Source organism: Pyxicephalus adspersus, chromosome 12 (genome assembly GCF_032062135.1).
Source record: "Pyxicephalus adspersus chromosome 12, UCB_Pads_2.0, whole genome shotgun sequence".
Classification (NCBI taxonomy): Eukaryota; Metazoa; Chordata; class Amphibia; order Anura; family Pyxicephalidae; genus Pyxicephalus; species Pyxicephalus adspersus.
Genome location: NC_092869.1, coordinates 38,605,592 through 38,626,110, shown reverse-complemented (window position 1 = coordinate 38,626,110; position 20,519 = coordinate 38,605,592). Strand labels below are relative to the sequence as shown.

The following is a 20,519-nucleotide window of genomic DNA, read 5'->3' as shown; positions in this document are numbered from 1 at the left end:
TAGGGTGAGGCAAACTGGCGACTCTCTGAGGCTCCCTTTGATATAATAGCAGGGGGTGCAGGGGCCTGGGATGCTGTACATTTGGGGCCCCTGCATTTGTCCAGGGCCCCATTTTATCTAAAACCATCCTGTGTTTGTCTAAAAGAGGATGGAACCTGAAAAACTGCAAATGTATTGCAGAGATGTATTTATTTTTGTTTTATTTCCTTTCCACAATAACCATCTGCATAGATGGAGCCTCATAGCTCTGTGCACATTCCTCTATATATCTGGGTATGTCATTGTCACATATCTCAGCCTTTTCCCTGGTGGGTTGGAGCACCGGCCGGAAGGAAATGTCATACATGTCTTATTTATAAAGAATGGCGTTCGGATGTCTCAGAGATGGCCAGTGTCTGTCACACGTGTTTCCAATCAGAAGTTATTTTGGAGCTATTCCCAGCCAACTTCCCGGGGCGGCTGACACTGGGACATGGTCCATGCACAGCTATCACTGCCGCCAGTCTTCACTGATAAATCACAATCATCAGCTTTTAAAATGTGATATAAAAGTTATTTGTTGGCACATTCCCTGCTAAAGTAAAGGGTGACTCTGGACAAAACTTTTTTTTTTGATAGATTGCGATTGGTTAGAACCGCTTTCAGGTTTTTATTGCTTTGCATACCAAATATTGAAATATTTCCATGATCATAGTAATGTGACAGAGCAAGAAAACATCTACGAACAGACCTTGGAAACAATAATTTGCAGTGACAGTAGAATGAATGGGAGCAATGCTGAGGTTTTGTCAAGGAGAGGGGATTGGATAAGCAGGAGTCACCCCACTTGATCCCTATAGCAAATGACAGCAGTTGCGATGGGTGATTGATACATGATGTTGGGGGCTGCACATGCCGGATTATCGTCCCAAATAATCACAATTGCTTGTCATAGTCAACATTTGTCTAGTGTGTGAACATGGTTTAAATTACCCCTAATGGGGACACAGAAAGCAGTAAAAACCTATGGAGTGTCCTCAGACTTCTAAACAAATTACCAGTTTATTGCCCTTCAGGCCTTGGGGAGCCCAACTGTGCCCATTGGAAATAGAAACGTTCTGGCATTAATGGTCCCTGAGAATAAACAGCTATCGAGAGAAGGAAATGCCCATGGGCCAGTGAGAAGAGGGAAAATAAATTAATTATCCTAGCCCCTGTAGTTAGTAAAAGGAGGAATAATGCGTTATTGTTAATATGGGAGAGGCAACTAAAGGGCCACATCTGCCTGATGAGCCTTAGTTTGGGGACCACTGACCTAACCCTTCCATGAAGTTCTACTTTAAATATATATACAATATCTTTTTGCTCATCTTTCCCATTACCTGTAATAAAGAAGCAAAACTGAATACAAATAGGAAACAAGGCAGGAGACACAGTTGCTATTTTCTCTTTGTTGAGGTATCAGCCTTGACTTGAAACCTGAGAATAGAGATTTCACACAAGGGAAACCATCCATGGAAGCTAGCCCTAAGGCTACGTACACATGTGCAGAAATTATCATTGGAAAGGATCTTTCATAATCCTTTCCAACAACAAATGACTGCACGATGCATGAACGAGCGCTGTACATACATCACTGTTCTACTCTATAGAGAGCACCCGGCTGTACTCTCTTCCCTTCGCTTTCATTACTATTGTTCCTTGTTAATTGGTGGATCTGCCAGGATGGTAGTTCGGACGACGGATGGCGAGCACTGTACACGCCAGATTTTCATCCAATATCAACCCTGAGCCGATTATCAGACGAGAACTACCTGATGTGTGTACATAGCCTAAGGCTACGTACAAACCTAACATTTTCCTTGCTGGAATGATCTTTCAAGATTGTTTCCAGTGACAGATAGTGCCAGATAAAAAAAACGAGCACTCTACACACAGTGCTCATTCTGTTCTATGGAGAGGGCAGAGGGAAGGAGGAGGACCAGCAAGCTGCACCCTGCTGCGCTCTTCTCTATTGACATGCATAGTGGGTATTCCTGAGTTATCATTTATGGGCCAACCAGAAGTATCCATGAACGACGTTTGACAACCACTTTACACATGTCAGACCCAAGACGAGCAAGACTGTCCAATGATTATCTGACAAGTGTACATAACCTAACACCAAGTACACATAAGAAGATCCATAACCAATCCATCCATCCATGACCAATAAGATCAACATTCTGATCAGTAATCGGTTGATTGGGAGTCTTAAGACACTGAATGCACATGAGGGAGACAGAAAGCATTTTAATGCACTCAATCAATCATATACATGTTATAACTTGTGTACTTTCAATTGATATTTACCAACATGACCAATCTATCTACAAAGGTTCAGGACCCAAAAAATCTAAATCTTATGATTAGTCAGTTACTGAATCCCATCCGATCGTTTTATCAGATCAGCAGTAAAATTTGACAGTGTGCACTAAGAGAGCATCCTGGAGGAAAGGTGAAGCCATGCCACCATCCTCCCAACATCTCCCTCACAAAATGAAGAAATAAACTCACATATAAATTATGCATTAACACATGTATAAAACATGCTGGGTGTGCATGAATGTGCCAACTGCATAGGTATGCAAAGGAACCAATAAACTAGGGATCTTGTCTTTCTAAAGACACATATGTAGTAAAAGAAAAGTGATAGGCAAACACTTTATCTTTTTTCCATGCATGCATGTCACATGCCATGCATGTCGCATGTCACATTGTGAAATGTCCTGGAATAGAACAGGCTGCATATTTGTCATTAAAGATAAGAAAAACATCTGGAAAAGTAAATCAGCTGGTGCAAATATGTTTTAAAGCTGAACTCCGGGAACAAAAACTGTAATTCAGATATATTCACAGAGGATGTCTTGTAAATCCACTTTCTGTGTAGCAAGTGCTTTTGCACACCTTGTTTGGTAGTAGCAGTGATATCATCGCCTTGCTCTTTAATACCTTGTGCAGAGATCCTAAATGTGGGAGGGACACAGTAGGCCCGCCGACTATATGCTACCTGCAGAAAACTAGAGGAGGGATTGTATACAAGACCAGCCACTCTGCATGAAGCAGAGAGCAGCAAGGACCGGTCTTTATTACAGGAAGCTCCTGCACAAAAGACAAATTTTATGCTAGATAACTGCACAGATCTGGAAAAAAAGCAAAAAGTATTTAAAGATTCCAGTAAAAACACACACATGACATTGTAAACAATATTATCCCATTATTTGCATATTCAGGGAGAACTTAGAAATGAATCCCCCATATAATTCTCTCTAAATTTTTTATATTACAGTCTTTGATCTTCCTTGTACGGGATTGGAGCTTTCCATATGAATTCCCTTATGGCGCTGATGGTGGAGCAAGGTTTTTGGAGAAACGACTCAAGGTTTGTACTAAGTGACAGACATGTGCAAACTTGGGAACTAGTTCATGATTTCAGCAATAAAGCTTCTATTGTTCTTACAATTTTGGTATTTTTGGATGTAAGAGCCGATTCACACGTATGTGCTGCTTCAGTACATGTGCATGGCCCACACATTCCCATAGCTTGGTCCTGTGCTATAAATTTGAACAGCGTATTTATTTGAATAGACTGTCTAACGCTCCATAATGGTCCAAAAATCAGACCTGCACTATATATGGGTGTGCATCCGAACACTGGCATACCATTAAGAATAAATGGCGCTCCATTCCAGTGTGTCTGTGGGAATGCATGCATCATTGCAGTGCAGTTATGTGAACTGGTCCTTAATCCTTACAACCAAAATATAGTCATTAGATGTCAGCATTGGTTGAGTCGAGTTAGCCGAAAATGCAGTGTCCTTCTTACTTCCTGTGAGCTGAACTGAAAGCACAAATGTTATTCTCCTAACCCTCCACTTACTTTGTAATAGAGAACCGCTGCCCACGTAATTGCTATGGGGCAAGGAAGCTTTGTCTAAGGCTGGGGGCCTCTGAATTGATATAATTCTCTATGTCGACCTTCATCAGCACAAACCTGCAGAGCCAATAATAGCTCAGCCAATCCCTGGTGTCTATTTTAAATAGAGATGCAGCACAAGAAGGCTTCCACTACATGCCCTTATGCCTGGGCTCTGTATTAGATCTGTCCGAGCCTGGCATAGGAAGTGTGTAGTAGAAGTCTTTCTTTGTTGGTGGATAAAGGTCAGTTTTTCTATTTTATTTCTCATCCCCTATGCAAAATAAGCAGTGAACTTTTGCATTGGGGAGGGGGACCCACAGAAAGTTTGTGTTCCCTGGAACCATCATTACCTGACAGGGATGAAAATGATCAACTTGGTGCAGGTAGGGTAGAAAATTGGTCAGTTTAGCTGCTTATGGCACCATCTGCAGCAGATCTGGCCTTTTATGACGATGGCCAAATTTAACAGATGAAGCAGTCTTCAGCAGTGCCAAACAACCGTTCTGTGCGGGTAATAATCAAAGAGCTAATGCAGCCACTAAGTAACACGATCTTTCACTTAAGTCTAAGCAGCAAAAGAATCCCAAAAGCAGAATTTGTATGCAGGTGTATGCAAACCCAATGAGTAATAAATAATTAAAAACTCATGTAACTGTGTGTATGTATGTGTCTCCTGCCTAATATACTGTATGTTAATGCAATAATCTAAATGTAATGTTTCAATGTAATTTCAAACCAATATTTGTAAATATGAAGCTTTTACTACTATATACCTTGGTGATCCTCTTATGAAGATCCCAGTTCAGACATTTTTTTTAATAGGATGATACTGCCTCCCAGCTGTGTTCCCAGATTGGAGTTTACATTTGACTTGCATGAGAAGTAAATTAAATATATACTCTGTTTTGTCAGGTGTCTGAGAATCAGCATGAAGAGTTGCAGAATGTCAGAAAACACATTCACTCTTGTTTTACCAATATCTCCTGCTTCCTCTTGCCACATCCCGGTCTCACAGTAGCCACCAACCCCAAATTTGATGGAAAACTTAAAGGTAAGGAGGTATCATATCCTCACAATGGGCCGGATTTATTAAAGCTCTCCAAGACTGGGGAGGATACATTTTATTCAGTGAAGCTGGGTGATCCAGCAAACCTGGAATAGATTTCCTATTTGCTAGCAAATGTTCTGAGTCCTGGGCCAGATCCATCCCATGTTTGCTGGATCACCCAGGTTCACTGATGAAAGTGTATCCTCTCTAGCCTTGGAGAGCTTTAATAAATCAGCCTCAATAGTCTATCCACCTCTCAACTGCATGCTATATTCATTGTATATGACATAAGATAATCCCATGCCAGCAACAATTTAGAGTGCACCAAAAGCTGATATTGTAGATATGGATGGCCAGAGGTGGGCAAGGTTGTCGAGATCTTCCCTTATACACCTTCTTAAAGAGAGTTCATTAATACTTAGCTGGCAACGTAATTCATACTTGACACTCCTTTGATTAACATTAATAAACAGCAGCCACACCAGCGTCATCACTTAAAATGCAGGACCATTGGGTTTTCATGGTATGCGTGGCCCAAAAAGACAGGTGGGAATGATACCAGGACTGTCATTGATAGGGGTAGAACATCATTTAGGGTGGCAAGAAATAAGGCATTGTGTCTTAAAACAAGCAATGTACCCATGCATTGCCTAGGAACCATTGTAGGTGACTTTTTCAGATTCCTGGAATTCAGCTGTATCCTGACTATAACTCATACCTATGGCTAGTGTGTGTTAACAACAGGGTCTGAGTACTAGGAATACACGTAACTGCTGCAACTGTTGTGAACTGGTATTGGTCCTTCCTGTGATCCTTACTTACTATCTGTTCAATGCCAAAACAGGGCACCTTCTGTTGTTGTGTTTTCAACACTATATAAAAAAGGGAAAACAAAGCAAGGGAATGAAATCTTTTTTCGGGCAGACTGAAACAATGCTGACTTGATAATGTATTTACATTTGTTATGTAGCCAAGTTTAGCTCATTGTTCTGTGTTATCAGCTGCATGTTGCCTAATGGGGGCTTATCAGAGATTGATTGCTGTGTCCTTCAATGGAATTCCTGAACAGGAAGTAGCTACTTGCTGGAAATTGTCTCTATAGGGTCAGAACTATGGGTCATATTGTTCCTATAGATATCAGAGTCGGCCTGCACCACTCCATAGCCATGCCAGATGCCCTCTAACCACAAGTAGAAAAGCTGAGTATTCTTTTAGATTATTTTTTTCCCTAATGGAAAGCTGGTGCCAACAGCACTCCGGTCCGGTACACCATAGGCACCATAGGTACACCAGCCATACAACGGGAAGGGATATGTCTGTCTATCCTCAAAAAGAAGGACATTGGGGACCTGTGAGGGATGGTGAAATTCATGCAGTACTTGATTACATCATATACCTGTAAATAAAACTTATTCTAAGGAACACAAATTGCTATAGATCCTGTCTGAGGATTGGCTTGCATCTTCATCCAACAGTGCTTTCCCCAGTTTTGAGAAGCTATAAATGAGATCAAAGCAGGAGATTTTATGGTGAAAGCAACAACAGCATGGAGAAAACCATAATACCCTTTAAATGGTTGGTCTACACAAAATTCCTTATGAATAAGTACAAGAATGTGACATATTTTAGAGATTTCTGTATGCCTTTGATGTATTTATATTAAAGTCACCTAAAGCATTCATCTACGTTATGGGCTACAGCAATGTATGTTGTAATAACTTTATGCTAGAATAAATTAAAACAAGAAGAAGTTTAAATTTTGGGCCATTTAGAAAGGTAAACCAAAAGGAAAATGTAAAGATCCCAAAAAGATTAAATTGTTCAATAAATTCTGCCACCAATCTGTCAAAATTCTTCCTTTCAGAAATTGATGAAGAGTTTATAAAGAACCTGAAAGTCTTCATACCTTGGCTCCTAAGCCCAGAGAATTTGGATGTTAAAGAAATCAATGGGAATAACATAACGTGCCGTGGTCTGGTAGAGTATTTCAAGGTGAGGGATAAAATGGGAGAATTCCAAATGGCTCCAACCTTTCTAAATGCAGATACGTGGTGGCACGTGGTAAAGAGCAATGCCAGGCAAAAAGTACAAACAGCCAACTCTCTTTTTTTAAAAGATATTCTGCAAAAGTGGACCTATACTGTTACATTGGTGTTCATTTAGAGGTAAACCCCAAACAAACAGCACACAGGGTAATACATACATATCAACTGTTCTCTATCAAGGCATCCAGGACCTTCATAATCAGGTCAGTGTTGTCCCCGCACCCTTTTAGCTGGGTGCATCACCCAGCACTTTTCAGTAACCACCCGGCTGTTTTTGGGTGGTTACTGATGAGTTGGGTCACATTACAGTGGCTGCCACCCACCTACAATTTCTTCCCACCCAGCTTAAAAAAATTCTGGGTTCAACACTGAAGTCCTTGTGGTAGACCTACAGGTCTCTACAAGAACCAATCCCACTTTCTATTCCTAGATTGCAGTAGAGCACCAACATAGGTTCTTATCTCTTCCATTTCTATTAAATATATATGAAAATGAAATGTTTTATAGGAGGATATACATTATAGCCCAATTCTTAACTCATTCCACCAGCCCCTTGCTCCTCCATATACCCAGAGGCCCCCATGTTTAGTTTTCACTTTTTTTAACTTGCAAAAATCCTTCAGCCTAGTTCCATAAGATCCTTTTCAGTTCCTTTCTCAGCAGTGGGTGGTGCTCAGTAGAGCACAGCTCTGATGTTATGCCTGTAAGCATAACTGTCATGATGTTATCAATGCTGCTGTCTGCACCACTATACATGAATAGAGGAGGCCTGAGAATATCCCATCAGGGGTGGATCCATAGGGCCGCACATTCACAGGCTCCTCTTCTGTGTTGAAAAACAATGTGCTGAGAAGACTAAAGCTAGGTACACACGTGCAATAATTGTCGTTGGAAAACGAACGACTAACGATTATGCATGAATATTTTGAATGATCGAGTTGTACACAATTCTCTACATGCTGTAACGAGACGATCATTCAAATATAATCCACCATCAAATGTACACATGCTAGATACGATCGTTTGAACCACCGCAGAACCATCCACAATCACTGAACGACCTTACACAAAATAGATTGGGAACATTCGTGGCCAAATGAAGTCGTTTGTTTCCAGTGCCAATCCTTGTTGTGCACTTTTTTTGTTAAAGATTATCGAACGAACGGTTGTTAGTCATTCGTTTCCAGTTCGCAGCTTTGGAACGTCTAGTGGCAAAAAGCTGGTACAGACCTTGGGAGGAGGTGAACAGTGCAGCCAGAGGTTATTTTTTTTCAGTGTAAAAATAAAACAAACATAGTTAGGCTTTATACAATGCAACCTGCTATACACACCAATCAACCTGCTGAGTGGTCAGCAAAGGGTTACCGGAGCACAGGGTCATCAGCTCAATCTTAACACGTTAGAATGACAGCAACATGCAAAGCTACACAGAAAGAATAGATCAATATGCTGGTTCTCCCAGTCTGAATGCTGCAGCACAAAGGGTTACAGGTGGTATAAAGACAGATTCAGGTATATATACTAGAAAGAATACATCTAGTGGAGGACAATAGGATCCTGCAACCCCCCCCCCCGTGTCACCTGGCTCCTGGCCGCTGTCAGACATCCTTTGTGGAGGGAGTTGGCTGCTTCTCCCTGAGATCATATGGTTGTTATTAGTGAAGCTTTATAATACATTCACTGATGTGGAAAAGAACCTTCTGTATTCACATTTACAGTCACATGCTAAACAGCCAACACCCGCCCAGACTTTATCCAGAATCCACAGGGACTCCCGGGCTGCAGCACACTGTAATCAAGACAATGTCTTCATTTCATTTATACCCTTCTACGAGTTCAGCATAGGGAAAAAATGAAAATGAACTTTTTTATACTAATCAAGATTTTCTGGACACATTCAGGGGTATTTATGGCAACTATAATGAAGGCCCACCAAAGGCAAATCCCAAACTGCCTATAACTTGCTATATGTTCGATGAGAGTCTCTGCAAAAAGTTATTGTAAGCTAAAGCTAAAATGTTCCAGAAATTATCTAGTTAAAACATTTGTATTTTTGACTTTTGCTGTCTGTGTCACATTGGCAAATTTTGTCCTTGCTTCCTACCTAAAAGCCAGAACAGGAGGAAAAGGAAATTTTAAAATTGAGGAAATCCTTTTTGTGACAGTTGTCACCAGAATGTGTGTCCTCCATGAATTCCCTCCTGTTCTGGTGCATTTAGCTACTTGCCTGGAGGTCAGATTAGTGCATTTTGGCCATGAAGTAGAGAAAATCCATAATAGCGTAATCATAATGTTCGTTGTACTGGTTTTGGCCCGGTCTGACATGCTACTTTATGTCTGTTCACTCTCATACGCTCTGTGGTTTGGATATAGAGAAGGAGAATCTGTGTACTGGCTTGCAGACAATGATGAGCAAAGAAACATAAATAAATAGAATTGTTAGTGAATTTGTCTCTTTCATGACAACTTTCATCCTTGCTTTTTCCAGTCTGTAAAAGTCAATAGTTAGAATGATTGTGGATTGTAGCAGATATGACACATGCTGGGTTGAACTATAAAGAAACATGGTAATGAGAAAGTAATGGAGGCTGCCATCACTGACCTCGTCGAAGGGGATTTTTAGTCCTCTGGATATCATGCTAACACTTCAAAGCTTATTTACTGCTTTCGCTGGGTTGTCTGACAGAAGCCACCATTGGCAGCCACTGTACTTCCTTCATGACTGATTCACTTTAGGACTGCAAGCCCTCCCCCAGATCTAATGAGCCTTTAATACAGAGAATACATTTTGGACACAAACAATCCAATTGATATTTCAATAAGTAATTTATCATTTGCAAGTCACAGAGCTGTCCTTCCTATAGTTTTTCCCTAATACAAATGAATAAATGTTTGTACACACAATACTACATGTACACTTTTGACTAATATTTGCAACCATGTGTGATCTAACCACAACCAACCGGTACCCCATAAAATTGGTGTCCCAAGCCAACGGTGTCTTAAACCAATAGGCAGCTGATGAATTCTCTTCCAATTCACATTGGATCCGAAATCATATTGAAAGTGAAAATCTGTTCCTACTCAACAGTGTGCAGGCTTCCTCCACCCCAGTTATAGTGGTGACAACTGGCCCTCTAACAAATCTGTTTGCCAGTCATTTTGCTGCCTCTTTCGCCCACATCATGATATACAATGCAGCACCAAGACTTTATAACTAAAATGTGTCTGGAATACTTGGTGTTTGGTATGAAGAAAATATGCTGATTTATTCCTAATACAATGCTGCATCTTCCCATAACAGGCCTATATCAAGATTTACCAGGGGGAGGAGTTACCACACCCCAAATCAATGTTACAGGTAAATGCTTCTGGTTTACTAATGCTTGTAAGGTGATATCCAATGTTTTTAACAGTTTAACTTGTATTGAAACCCAAAATTAAAAATGTATTACATTGCAACTGACGAGCCTTTAGCCAGTTCTTAGATGTGGTGGCTGCATTCCTTTTTCTTTTTTTTCTCCTTTATTGTTAGTTGTTGATTCGGCTAGTAACACACCTCCTGTCTGAGGGTGACAGCATTTACTAACTGTTCTGTATTATTGGTGGAGCAGTTTTACTATTCAAGGACAGAACTATAGAACATTTACCTAATTCTGATATATAGACAGTAGTTGTTTTTCAGTTTAAGGAGTTAACTAGAAAGTCTGATGATTTTGAGATTTTGATAATGAGGAGTCCCTATTGGGGAGATTTTGCATCATTTTTTGTCCCGAGAGAAAGTGAATGAAAGTTTCCCAACTAAGAACATCGACTGCAAAAAAAAAACAAAAAAATAAAAAAACACTTTTCTTTCCTTACATACTTTACCCCTGTCTTCCACCCATGACACCTACAAAGGATGTTAACCCAGTGATGTATCAAATGGATATTCCTAACTTTACTATATGTATGTCTCTTTTACCTACATATTGTAAATATTATGGTGATAGGGAGCTCCCCTTTAAAAGTTATAACAATATTCAGTGTGTATTTCCTGTACAAATCTCATATATTGTTTTGTTTTTCCTATTTATCCTCATCAGGCCACAGCAGAAGCTAATAACCTAGCAGCCGTGGCCACAGCTAAAGACTTGTATAATAAGAAAATGGAAGAGGTAAGACAATATCACAAGTTCGTTTCCTTAAAAAAATAACTTGAACTGGTTATTTGGCATTGTTATTTACTTGCACTATTCTGTACATAGGCTAACCAAACTGTTTCCTGGCATGTGCCTGGCTTGAAATAAGCTTTAGAAATTATTTATGGGTCCATCAGTGGAACTTGTATGTTGACAGATTCTTTGTATTGAAAGCAGACGAAATGGGTGACTAATACAATTCCTATGCATTTGGCCAATGTTGAATAAGCCATTTGAATGTGTTGTGTTTAAGGCAGGGTGGTTCTTTCCTTTTGTTTATGCCTCGGAGAAGTGGGGAAGTCTTCCAAATTATCTGAAATGCACTTCATCACCTTAATTCCTACTCTACTAACAGTAAAACTTTGGAATTCCATTGCCTTCTAAAAAATAGAGAAAGCATCACAATGCACTGGGCCTGATCTTGCTTGGCCTATGGGTAATGTCCACATGTCAGTCATGCTCATTCCTAACCCCAAATTGCTCCTTCTTCTCCTTGTATAAACCAGGTTTGTGGAGGAGACAGACCCTTCTTAGCACCCACCGACTTGCAGCATAAACACCAGGAGCTAAAGGACGATTCCGTCAAGCTGTTCCGAAGTGTGAAGAAAATGGGAGGCGAGGAGTTCAGCCGAAGATACCTGCAGCAGCTGGAGAATGAGATTGATGAGCTTTATGTCCAGTACATCAAGCACAATGACAGCAAGAACATATTCCATGCGGCCCGCACACCCGCCACTCTCTTCGTGGTCATATTCATCACATACGTGTTGGCTGCCATCACTGGCTTCATTGGCCTGGACATTATAGCCAGCTTGTGTAACATGATCATGGGACTGACCCTCATCACATTGTGCACATGGGCGTACATCAGATACTCCGGAGAGTATCGGGAACTTGGAGCGGTTATAGACCAGGTGGCTGCTGCATTATGGGACCAGGTAGAGTATGTGTCTATATGTCTACTGTGAAACCATGTGAATGGCAACAGGAGAAAAACAAGCAACGGTTATCATCACCAAGGCCAAGATATTTTGTTTTTGTTCCAATACTTAATATATATTTAAATCAACTGAGATTTTTAAGGGGTCTTTTACCCAAAACCAATATTTCAGGTATGAGTAGATACTGGTGGACATTTACAGGCTTACCTTGTGTCTTAGGTACATCCTCTAAGGCATATATTCCAAAATGAAAGGGAAGGGTATAGTCAAAGCATAAGCCTAAATGTGCCACAACCCCCAAAATATTATATACACACACACACGATGGGGGACCCAAAAGAACCAGGACTGTTCTCTGTATGGCTGGACCGCAAATGGACGAGGTGTGATTAAGGTCAGTGCTCGTTCCCTTATCACGCGCCAGACAGTAGCTATAAACGCCTCTGTGAAAGGATCACTTTCCTCAGATAGTGATTGTTTTTACACACTTTTCTCGTTACCCTGTCGAAATTGTGATTTCAAATTTCAGGGAGCAAAGAACTTGTTTGAAATGTTGTTTTCTCCTTGGCAAAACACCAATCATTAAAAATTATTCAGATGGCTTTCAAAGAAAAAGCTCTGAGTAGGACTAGAGTTTTTGAATGGTTTCGGGCTCCAAAGTAGGAAATTTAAGCATCGAGGATCAACCCTGTTCTGGACACCCTTCAAGCAGCCAGAACAATGAAAACAGGGTTTTGGTCAAAATGCGCTGCAGTGAGCTCCATGTCACTCCTGTAGCTTCTGACAACTCGTCAATTGTGTAACGGCGGTCTACATTGATTTTTTTCTCTGATTTTTTTCAATGTTCCAGCTGCTTGAAGGGCGCCCAAAACGGGGTTTATCCTCGATGCTTAGATTTATTTTTTGAAGCGTGAAAACCATTTGAAAACTCTAGTCCAACTCAGATCTTTTTCTATGAAAGCCATCTGAATCATTTGTAATGGTTCTATGTTTGTTTTGTTAAGGAGAAAAAATTTCAAACAAGTTCTTTGCTCCCTGAAATTTGACATCACAATTTCAACAGGGTAACGAGAAAAGCGTTAAAACAATCACTGCCCAAGGAGTAATATCGTTTCACAGAGGCATCCGCCTGGCTACTGACTGACTCCACTCGCAGTCCAGCCATACAGGGGACAGTCCTGTTTCTTTTAGGTCTCCCATCGTGTATGTGTATATATATATATATACCGGTATATATTATTATTATAAAATATATTATATATTAAAACTATATGAAACAATATAAAAGCATAAGTCTGTGCAACATCAATACTGAAACAGGAAGTTAATAATCTTGTGGACTCATATATACAGCCTGACGCATTTCGCTGGTAGATTTTCAGTTTCCTCAGGGGTTCAGTTCAGATGAGTTAGCAAGGCAATACTAAATAGTAAAATAAAGGGTAGTCACAAAAACAATTCTCTAATATTTCCCTAGAACCTGCTTAAGGCAAGGATGGTCCCACCAGGTGTGTAGATAAGCTTTAACACAGGACAGGCAACCGCATACCAACAACACCCAAACAGAATACAGGGCCACCGGCAGCTGCACATAATACTATTTATAATTATTCGTATTGAAACTAAATCATAAGACACCCCTGCTGTGCTGTGTATTGACCTTTCAAAGGACTGACAATTATTACTGACATTGGAAAATGGATATTAACCTGATATTTTTTCTTCTTTTGAACTCTTTCTGGAAAAGGGGAGCACCAATGAGGTAGGTGTTCTATTCCTATAACTTTTTGGAGAGATATCAGTGTAAATAATGCAATGTTATGCAGAACTGGTGATTGATCAGGGAAATATCCTTAAATGAGGAATATTCCTAATAGTGCCGGTGAAATATCAGTTTGCATTTTGTTTTAAAAAATTTTTTGTATGAAGAGTTATCTGAGCGTGGTAAGTTTAGGTTCTGTAGATAGGTAATGTTACTGTCCAGAGAAACATGCTCCAATCACTGCCAAAATGTGTAATCATAATGGTAGTTGTAAAAAGCTATTGCTAAGGAGATGTATGAGGCACTGCGGATGATTTTCAAACATTGTGTATAAAAATTAGGCTATGGGGCACTAATGCACAACCAAGTACTACTATGATAGAAAGGCAGAATGCACTGTATGTAATCCAAATGAGGCACCGCGTGTTAAAGCGTGGACTTAAGACGATAGACGCACCAGATGTATGAGGCACTGCGTCTGATAGAGCGACATAAGTCTGTGTATAGCCCAGAAGTGTTACACTGTGTGTTATAGTGAGAATTACTGCATATAACCCAGAGGTGTAATGCAAGGTGAAATTCTTTAACCTTGGAGCCTCCGTGGGCTTCCTCCAGCCTCAAAGCTCAACTAAATACATAACTTTGCAAGGAAATTCTCAATGCAATCATGTTAGAGCAAATTATCTTTATAATTGAACTTTCCACATTCAAAAAGACAAGACTTTGTGTAGTACAGAAGTATTAGGCACTACATGCAGTAAAGAGGAATGAGCCACTGTGTGTGACAATTTTTCAATAGCCTGATAGGCTATTCTTATGACTCCCTGCTTTTTGTTCTATATGTAGGCTCTGTACAAGCTCTACAGTGCTGCTGCCACTCACAGACACTTATATCACCATGCCTTCCCAACTCCACACCACGAGGCGGCTGAAGAACACGACAAGAACATCTAGCCATGTTGAGATTCATCAGCCCGCACTATACAGGCCTGGAGAACATTGGCAATTCTCACTGACAAAAGCTGCATGAATTTCGGTGTCCACTGACTCGTAAAATTCACAAGAGGTCAAGGTCCTTTCTGACCTAATGGTAAGGAGTCTGGCCTGTCTGCCATTTTGTTCAGGGCCTGCATCCTGGGGACTCTAGACATGGAACCGGGAGGCAGCCGCAAACCAGGAAAGTAAACATACAATGGCTTTTGCTGATTTCTTTTTTAACCAATGTATGATGATATACTAACTTCCCTGTCAGTCATGTCCTTTATTTTAAATCCAGTTTGTTTTTGACTGGAGGAGATGTTACCCCCACTTTCCTCACATAACTCATGTTATCTTTAAGAGAGCACAAAATGGACAGTGTCCCACAATGCATACTGTTTACATCACCTGACATGCAAAAACATTGGCCAGTGCTCTTCACTACTGCAAGCTTTATTGCTGCCTGTACACTCCTATTTATTATATTGTATATTTTTGTTGTTAATGCAGATCCTGGTAATAAACATCGTTTCACAAAAAGTTTTACAAAAGGTCATTTAAACTTTATTATTATTAAACTTTATTAAGTAATAGGGCAATGGTTTACGCACTTATGGCTGCCAAACAGCCACTACAGATTAAAGCTAAACATAAAATGGGAGTTCTTATACCTGCCAAATCATTTAATGTCTTTTGCATCCACTCTTTACACAACCAATGATGTGTGGTACTACCCAGTGGGAAATATTAAAATCGGTATTCTGGCATAACTACCTAACAAGTACAGCTTGCATGTGTAGTGCTCGTCATCCATCGTCCGAACGACCATCCTGGCGGATCCACAGACTATGGACGACGAACGATCATAATGTAACTGAAGGGGAGAGAGCGCAGCGGGGTGCCACTCTGTTGTACTTCCCCTCTCAATAGAGCAGAACAGTGCTGTATTTACAGAACTCGTTCATGCATCCTGCAGTCGTTTGTCGTTGAAAAGGATCGAGAAAGTAGCCCGTGATAAGAACGAGGAGGCAACAAACAAATATAACGAGTTGCAATAAAATATATAACACATCCAATAAGAGAAAATAAAAGAAGCTCATTCTTCAAGGTTACATACAATTCAAGGTAACAAAACTCCTTGCAGTATCCGGAGGAAATGATCATTTCTCTTTGTATTGATGGTTAAGGAAAGCTGGAAATATTTTGCTCCTGGAATTTATCAGATGCATGCATCTGTTATGGGTTTAAGAACACCTATTTTCTGCTAAAAACACACAAAACATGGCAACCTAATAACAAATTCACATTTATGATTATAAAAATAAAATAAATTAATATTTTAGTGTTTTTAATATTTTAATTGTCACATTATCACAAGTATTGAGAACAGATAAGCAGAGATACAAAATAACACATTTTCTATTTTTTTGCTATCCAACACTTGATATTCAAAGAGAAAAAAATGGCTGCATAGTATTTATTGCATTAGAGTACAGGCTAAGTCTCAGTCACATGATGGTATAATAAATATGACATGGCTAATGCATGAGGGGAAGGAGAATTCATCCAGTCCAAGTATTTGGTTATAACATCACACGATTTGTATGCGTTGGCTCGGTATTGAGGGAGAGCCGATATATTAGGTGTTCATTACATCACCGATCTTCACACGGTCCAATGCTACATACATTGGTATTTCCAGTTCCATCAGTGAAGAATTTTCTCCATGGTGTTCGGAGATGAAGAAAAAAGTTTGATAGTCATTTTGTAGCTGCAGCTGTAGGGCTAGCAGACTTAAATGCCATTTTGACCAAAACTTAATAAAATACAAAAAAAAATAAAGTTCATGTTCACTACCCAGCCAACAGAAAAAACAATTTAGCTCGAAGGCGAGATTCTGTAATGAGCTGATGTTCAGGCTTTTCTTTTGGGGGGGAATGACGCCAAGGCACTGGTTATTTTTGTGATCGTAGAGCTGATCCCTCCATCCATTTCTTAAAAGGACCCCAGTACTGAGAAAAGTAAATGAGCTGCCATTCGGTCAGAAAAATACTTGTCTATAACTTTCTGAAATCTAGAACAGCCATAGAGATTAAAACAACTCTGCTCTTCATATTTAGCACAGGTTTCCTTTTTAGTAAAATGTTTTTTTTTTTTTTTTTTATTTTTTTTTTAGTAGGAAGGGGTTGTAGTCACTGTTTTTGCACTGTGGGTCCTGTATAGTAATATTCCCTTCATTTCCTGTCCTACACACACAACAGGAAGTAGTAAGAGCAGATCTTTCAGGCACTTAACACATGGGAGTTAAATACGTAAATGTGAATTTATTTTATTTATTATGTATTGGGACCTATGTTGGGTTTATTGAAAATGACTGCTTTCATAGGACTCATAGATGTAAACGCATTGCCAACAGAACTTGCCTGTCTTCAGGCAGTCCCCACGCTACATGAGATAGGGACTGTAGGTTTGTTCTTAAGTTGAATTTGTTTGTAAGTCGGAACGGGTACATTATTTTATTGCATGCAATTAGGACAGATGTTTGTCTGAACATAGTATTAGGCAGCGTGGTGCCAGTTACTGTATAATATCCTCACTGTGAGTTAATCACAAAGCAAAAAAAAAAACTTCTGGAGCAAGCTGTGCTTTGATGTGCAAAAAGAAAACAACTGCAGAGTTTGTCTTGGTCAATAAAGAGTTAGAAGAGGCTGCAGAAAAGAGTTCAACTCCCTAAGATCACTCACAACCTCAGCTGTGTTTAGACTTCTTCTGCAAGTCATGCAAACCGTCTGATGTCCTTAACGCAGGGACTGCCTGTACTAGCCAGGCCGGACCCTGTTCAAACACATATACAGGATGATATGGCTTTAACATACTATTTTGATTTTTTTGATGTGGAAAGAAAACCAATAGAAACAGAGAACATACAAACTTAATGTAGATCTCATCCTGGCCACGATTCCTAACTGGAGACTCTGGTACTGCAAGGCTAGAGTGTTACCCATGGAGCCTCCTCTAGGCATAAAGCTAAATCCAAAACCGTACAAGGTAATTTTCAATACAATTGTGTTATTATAAGTACACAAATCCAAGCAGTGTTTGGCTAAAGCTGTGCACCTATCCACACAGCCAGGACCTCTCATGCCTTTAAGTTTACTTTTAGGTTCTACAAATGCTTACTGACTACTTCCTGAGACTGTAAATCATGGCTCCACATAAATACTATAATGCAGGGATGCTGGGAGATGTAGTCTGACATTACTTTTTGGTTGTCACATGGCAATGTCTAATTGACACCACTGGCTAAATTCAGGGAGAAGATGAAATAAGAAGAAGTGCAGCGTGCAAGCCATTTGGCCCATAAAACAGTATTCGGTCCAGCATTTTGCTCCTATACATTGTTTTCGATTAGCAACCTGATTACTATTATAATTTGCCTTGTTCAATTTCAGTTTAAGTTTGGCTGATAAAACAGCTGCCTAGGTGGACATAAGTAGAAGCTGAACTTCAACACCTTAGTGGCTTGGATTTGGCCATTATTAAGGATTTGATACCGTTATGTCTGCTTATTTCAGGATATCAGTCTGCACTAAAGTGGACCTTCTCTTGTATTTAGTCCAAACTTAGCTTTATTTGCTGTGACTTTCCCTTTATGTAGTGTTTTGAAGCACAGTTGAAACCGGAATGGGCCATTAAGGCACAAAAGCCCCTCTGTGAAGAAAAGGGGCAACTTTCCAGTCCTGAGGAGAAAAGAGAGGGGAAGGGGTGCCGTCCTTCAGAAGTTCTTAGAGTGTTGAGCGTACCACTGTTGCCTCTGTTTCCTTGTCTCCACCTCTGTGATCAGCGCCTGTCTATAGGCTTCATACAGTTTAACTATCCTCTCCAGTTCCTTCATAAAAAGCAGCTTGAGCATGCCCTGGTATGTGTCCAAATCTGCCAGCTGGAAGAGTTCCCACTTCAAGATGTGGTCGTATCTGTGTAAAGAAAAAAGAAATGCTCTTAACTACAGCCAAAGAAATAAAATCAGTGCAATGGACAATAAACTGCAAATGATAAATACAAACAACCCCATTTATTATAAAATATATGAATATCTTGGAGCAAATATTTCACATGAAATGCAAATATAGAATGAAGCAGATCTCTCCTGAGCTACAATTAACATAGCCACATCACATAATTACAACCAAACATCTTTGATGAATGACCAGATATCGGGACTTTTAAGGCCAAGTAAATAGTCCTCCAAACTAAATGATTAAAAAAATAAAATAAAAACACTATTTTTAATCACAACATAAAAATCTGCAGCAAAAAATGCATAAAAACATTCTTAGCAACAGTATAGATCCATTTCTAGGACGCCCCAAAAGAGGGTGTTCCAATTTCTAAACGTGCCACAGAAATCTTAGCCTGCTTCCTCAGGAGGAAATCTACAATTCTAACAATTCATATTTAGTTAATTATACATGACATAACTGCAAATACATAGATCTTCCCACAATACATCAATCACAGTATTTGCTGCAAAATCAGCACTGAATATCAACTAACATATTTGTATTGGGTGCAGATTGCTGAGGAAGCGGATTAGGATTTCCATGAAATGAGTTGAGAAATCGGTACACGTCCTATACTGGTGCTAAGAAAAATTTCTATGTTGTGATTTAAAATAAAGTGTGTTTTATATATTTTTTTTATTAATATTATTTAGTTTGGAGAACTATTTTTATTTGCCCTAAATGTCCCTATATCTGGTCATTCACCAAAGATGTTTTGTGGATGAAATGCAGTTACATTACAGTACAGCCAACAGACAAGAGAAATCTACATGTATAACCATGCAGGCATTACTGACTGGGAACAGTAAAATCGGCAGTTTTGACAGGAAAAGCAGCAAGAGAGGGTCCTGGTTGAAGCAGGAGGGGAAACCTAATGTCTGAAGAGTTCAGCTTCAATCCCCAAACCCTCCCAGCAGTTACACAACTCTCTCCAAGGTAAATACCTTGCATTTCCGGGTACAGAGAAATATGTGATAGCACCAGGCAAACTGAACCAGAACTAAAATTCCACTTTAAAAAAGTTTCATCAGGCCGGTCCCTATTGCAGAAAGGGAAAGGTGATATCCCTTCTGCAATTAGTATTCTTACCTGCCTGATGAATGTCGATCTGTCAAAATTTGCTAAGTGTGTGTTGCCAGAATAGCCGACACGTCCTGGCTTGCTGTGCGGGTGCTGGGTCTAAATCCGCTCTCATGGGCCTGTGCAGGAATTACATTATCCTGGCCCATCATGATGTCTGAAGACTGAAATGTGGAAGAAGGGAGAAAATGGCAGGACCTGTAATGGAACTGGGACAGGTAGGTATCCCAAGGGTTTACTTCCACTTTAATCAATGTGCAAAGTAGAACTCCAGCAACCTATGGCTTGCACAGGACTTTCCTTTGCTTCTGGTAGCGGGGTAACAAAAATAATAAAAATACCAGACTCCTAAACACAATCACAGCTCCTAAGCAGACAGCCTGTTGTTGGGGCAAAGCCTATGATCACCTGGCTCTTCTTACAAATGCTACACATACACCATGCAATGTCCTATCAATGTTCTTTTTAATAGATATTAAGATCATC

The 20,519-nt window shown here is 39.9% G+C and overlaps 2 protein-coding genes across 3 annotated transcripts in view; one reads left to right on the top strand and one right to left on the bottom strand.

Moving 5' to 3' along the window:
* Window positions 1–15,432, top strand: part of ATL1 (atlastin GTPase 1) — a 32,344-nt gene extending 16,912 nt beyond the window's left edge. For both annotated transcript variants that reach the window (XM_072427761.1, XM_072427760.1), the window contains exons 7-14: window positions 3,308–3,400; window positions 4,850–4,988; window positions 6,850–6,977; window positions 10,335–10,391; window positions 11,116–11,187; window positions 11,718–12,149; window positions 13,900–13,914; window positions 14,761–15,432. In XM_072427761.1, the coding sequence (XP_072283862.1) occupies window positions 3,308–3,400; window positions 4,850–4,988; window positions 6,850–6,977; window positions 10,335–10,391; window positions 11,116–11,187; window positions 11,718–12,149; window positions 13,900–13,914; window positions 14,761–14,868 (1,044 nt within the window). In that variant the 3' untranslated portion in view covers window positions 14,869–15,432. The remainder of the gene's footprint in view (window positions 1–3,307; window positions 3,401–4,849; window positions 4,989–6,849; window positions 6,978–10,334; window positions 10,392–11,115; window positions 11,188–11,717; window positions 12,150–13,899; window positions 13,915–14,760) is intronic.
* Window positions 15,433–16,229: 797 nt separating this feature from the next.
* SAV1 (salvador family WW domain containing protein 1) overlaps window positions 16,230–20,519 on the bottom strand; it is a 21,912-nt gene continuing 17,622 nt past the window's right edge. The window contains exon 5 of the mRNA XM_072427762.1: window positions 16,230–18,866. Coding sequence (XP_072283863.1) covers window positions 18,668–18,866 — 199 coding nt within the window. The 3' untranslated portion in view covers window positions 16,230–18,667. The remainder of the gene's footprint in view (window positions 18,867–20,519) is intronic.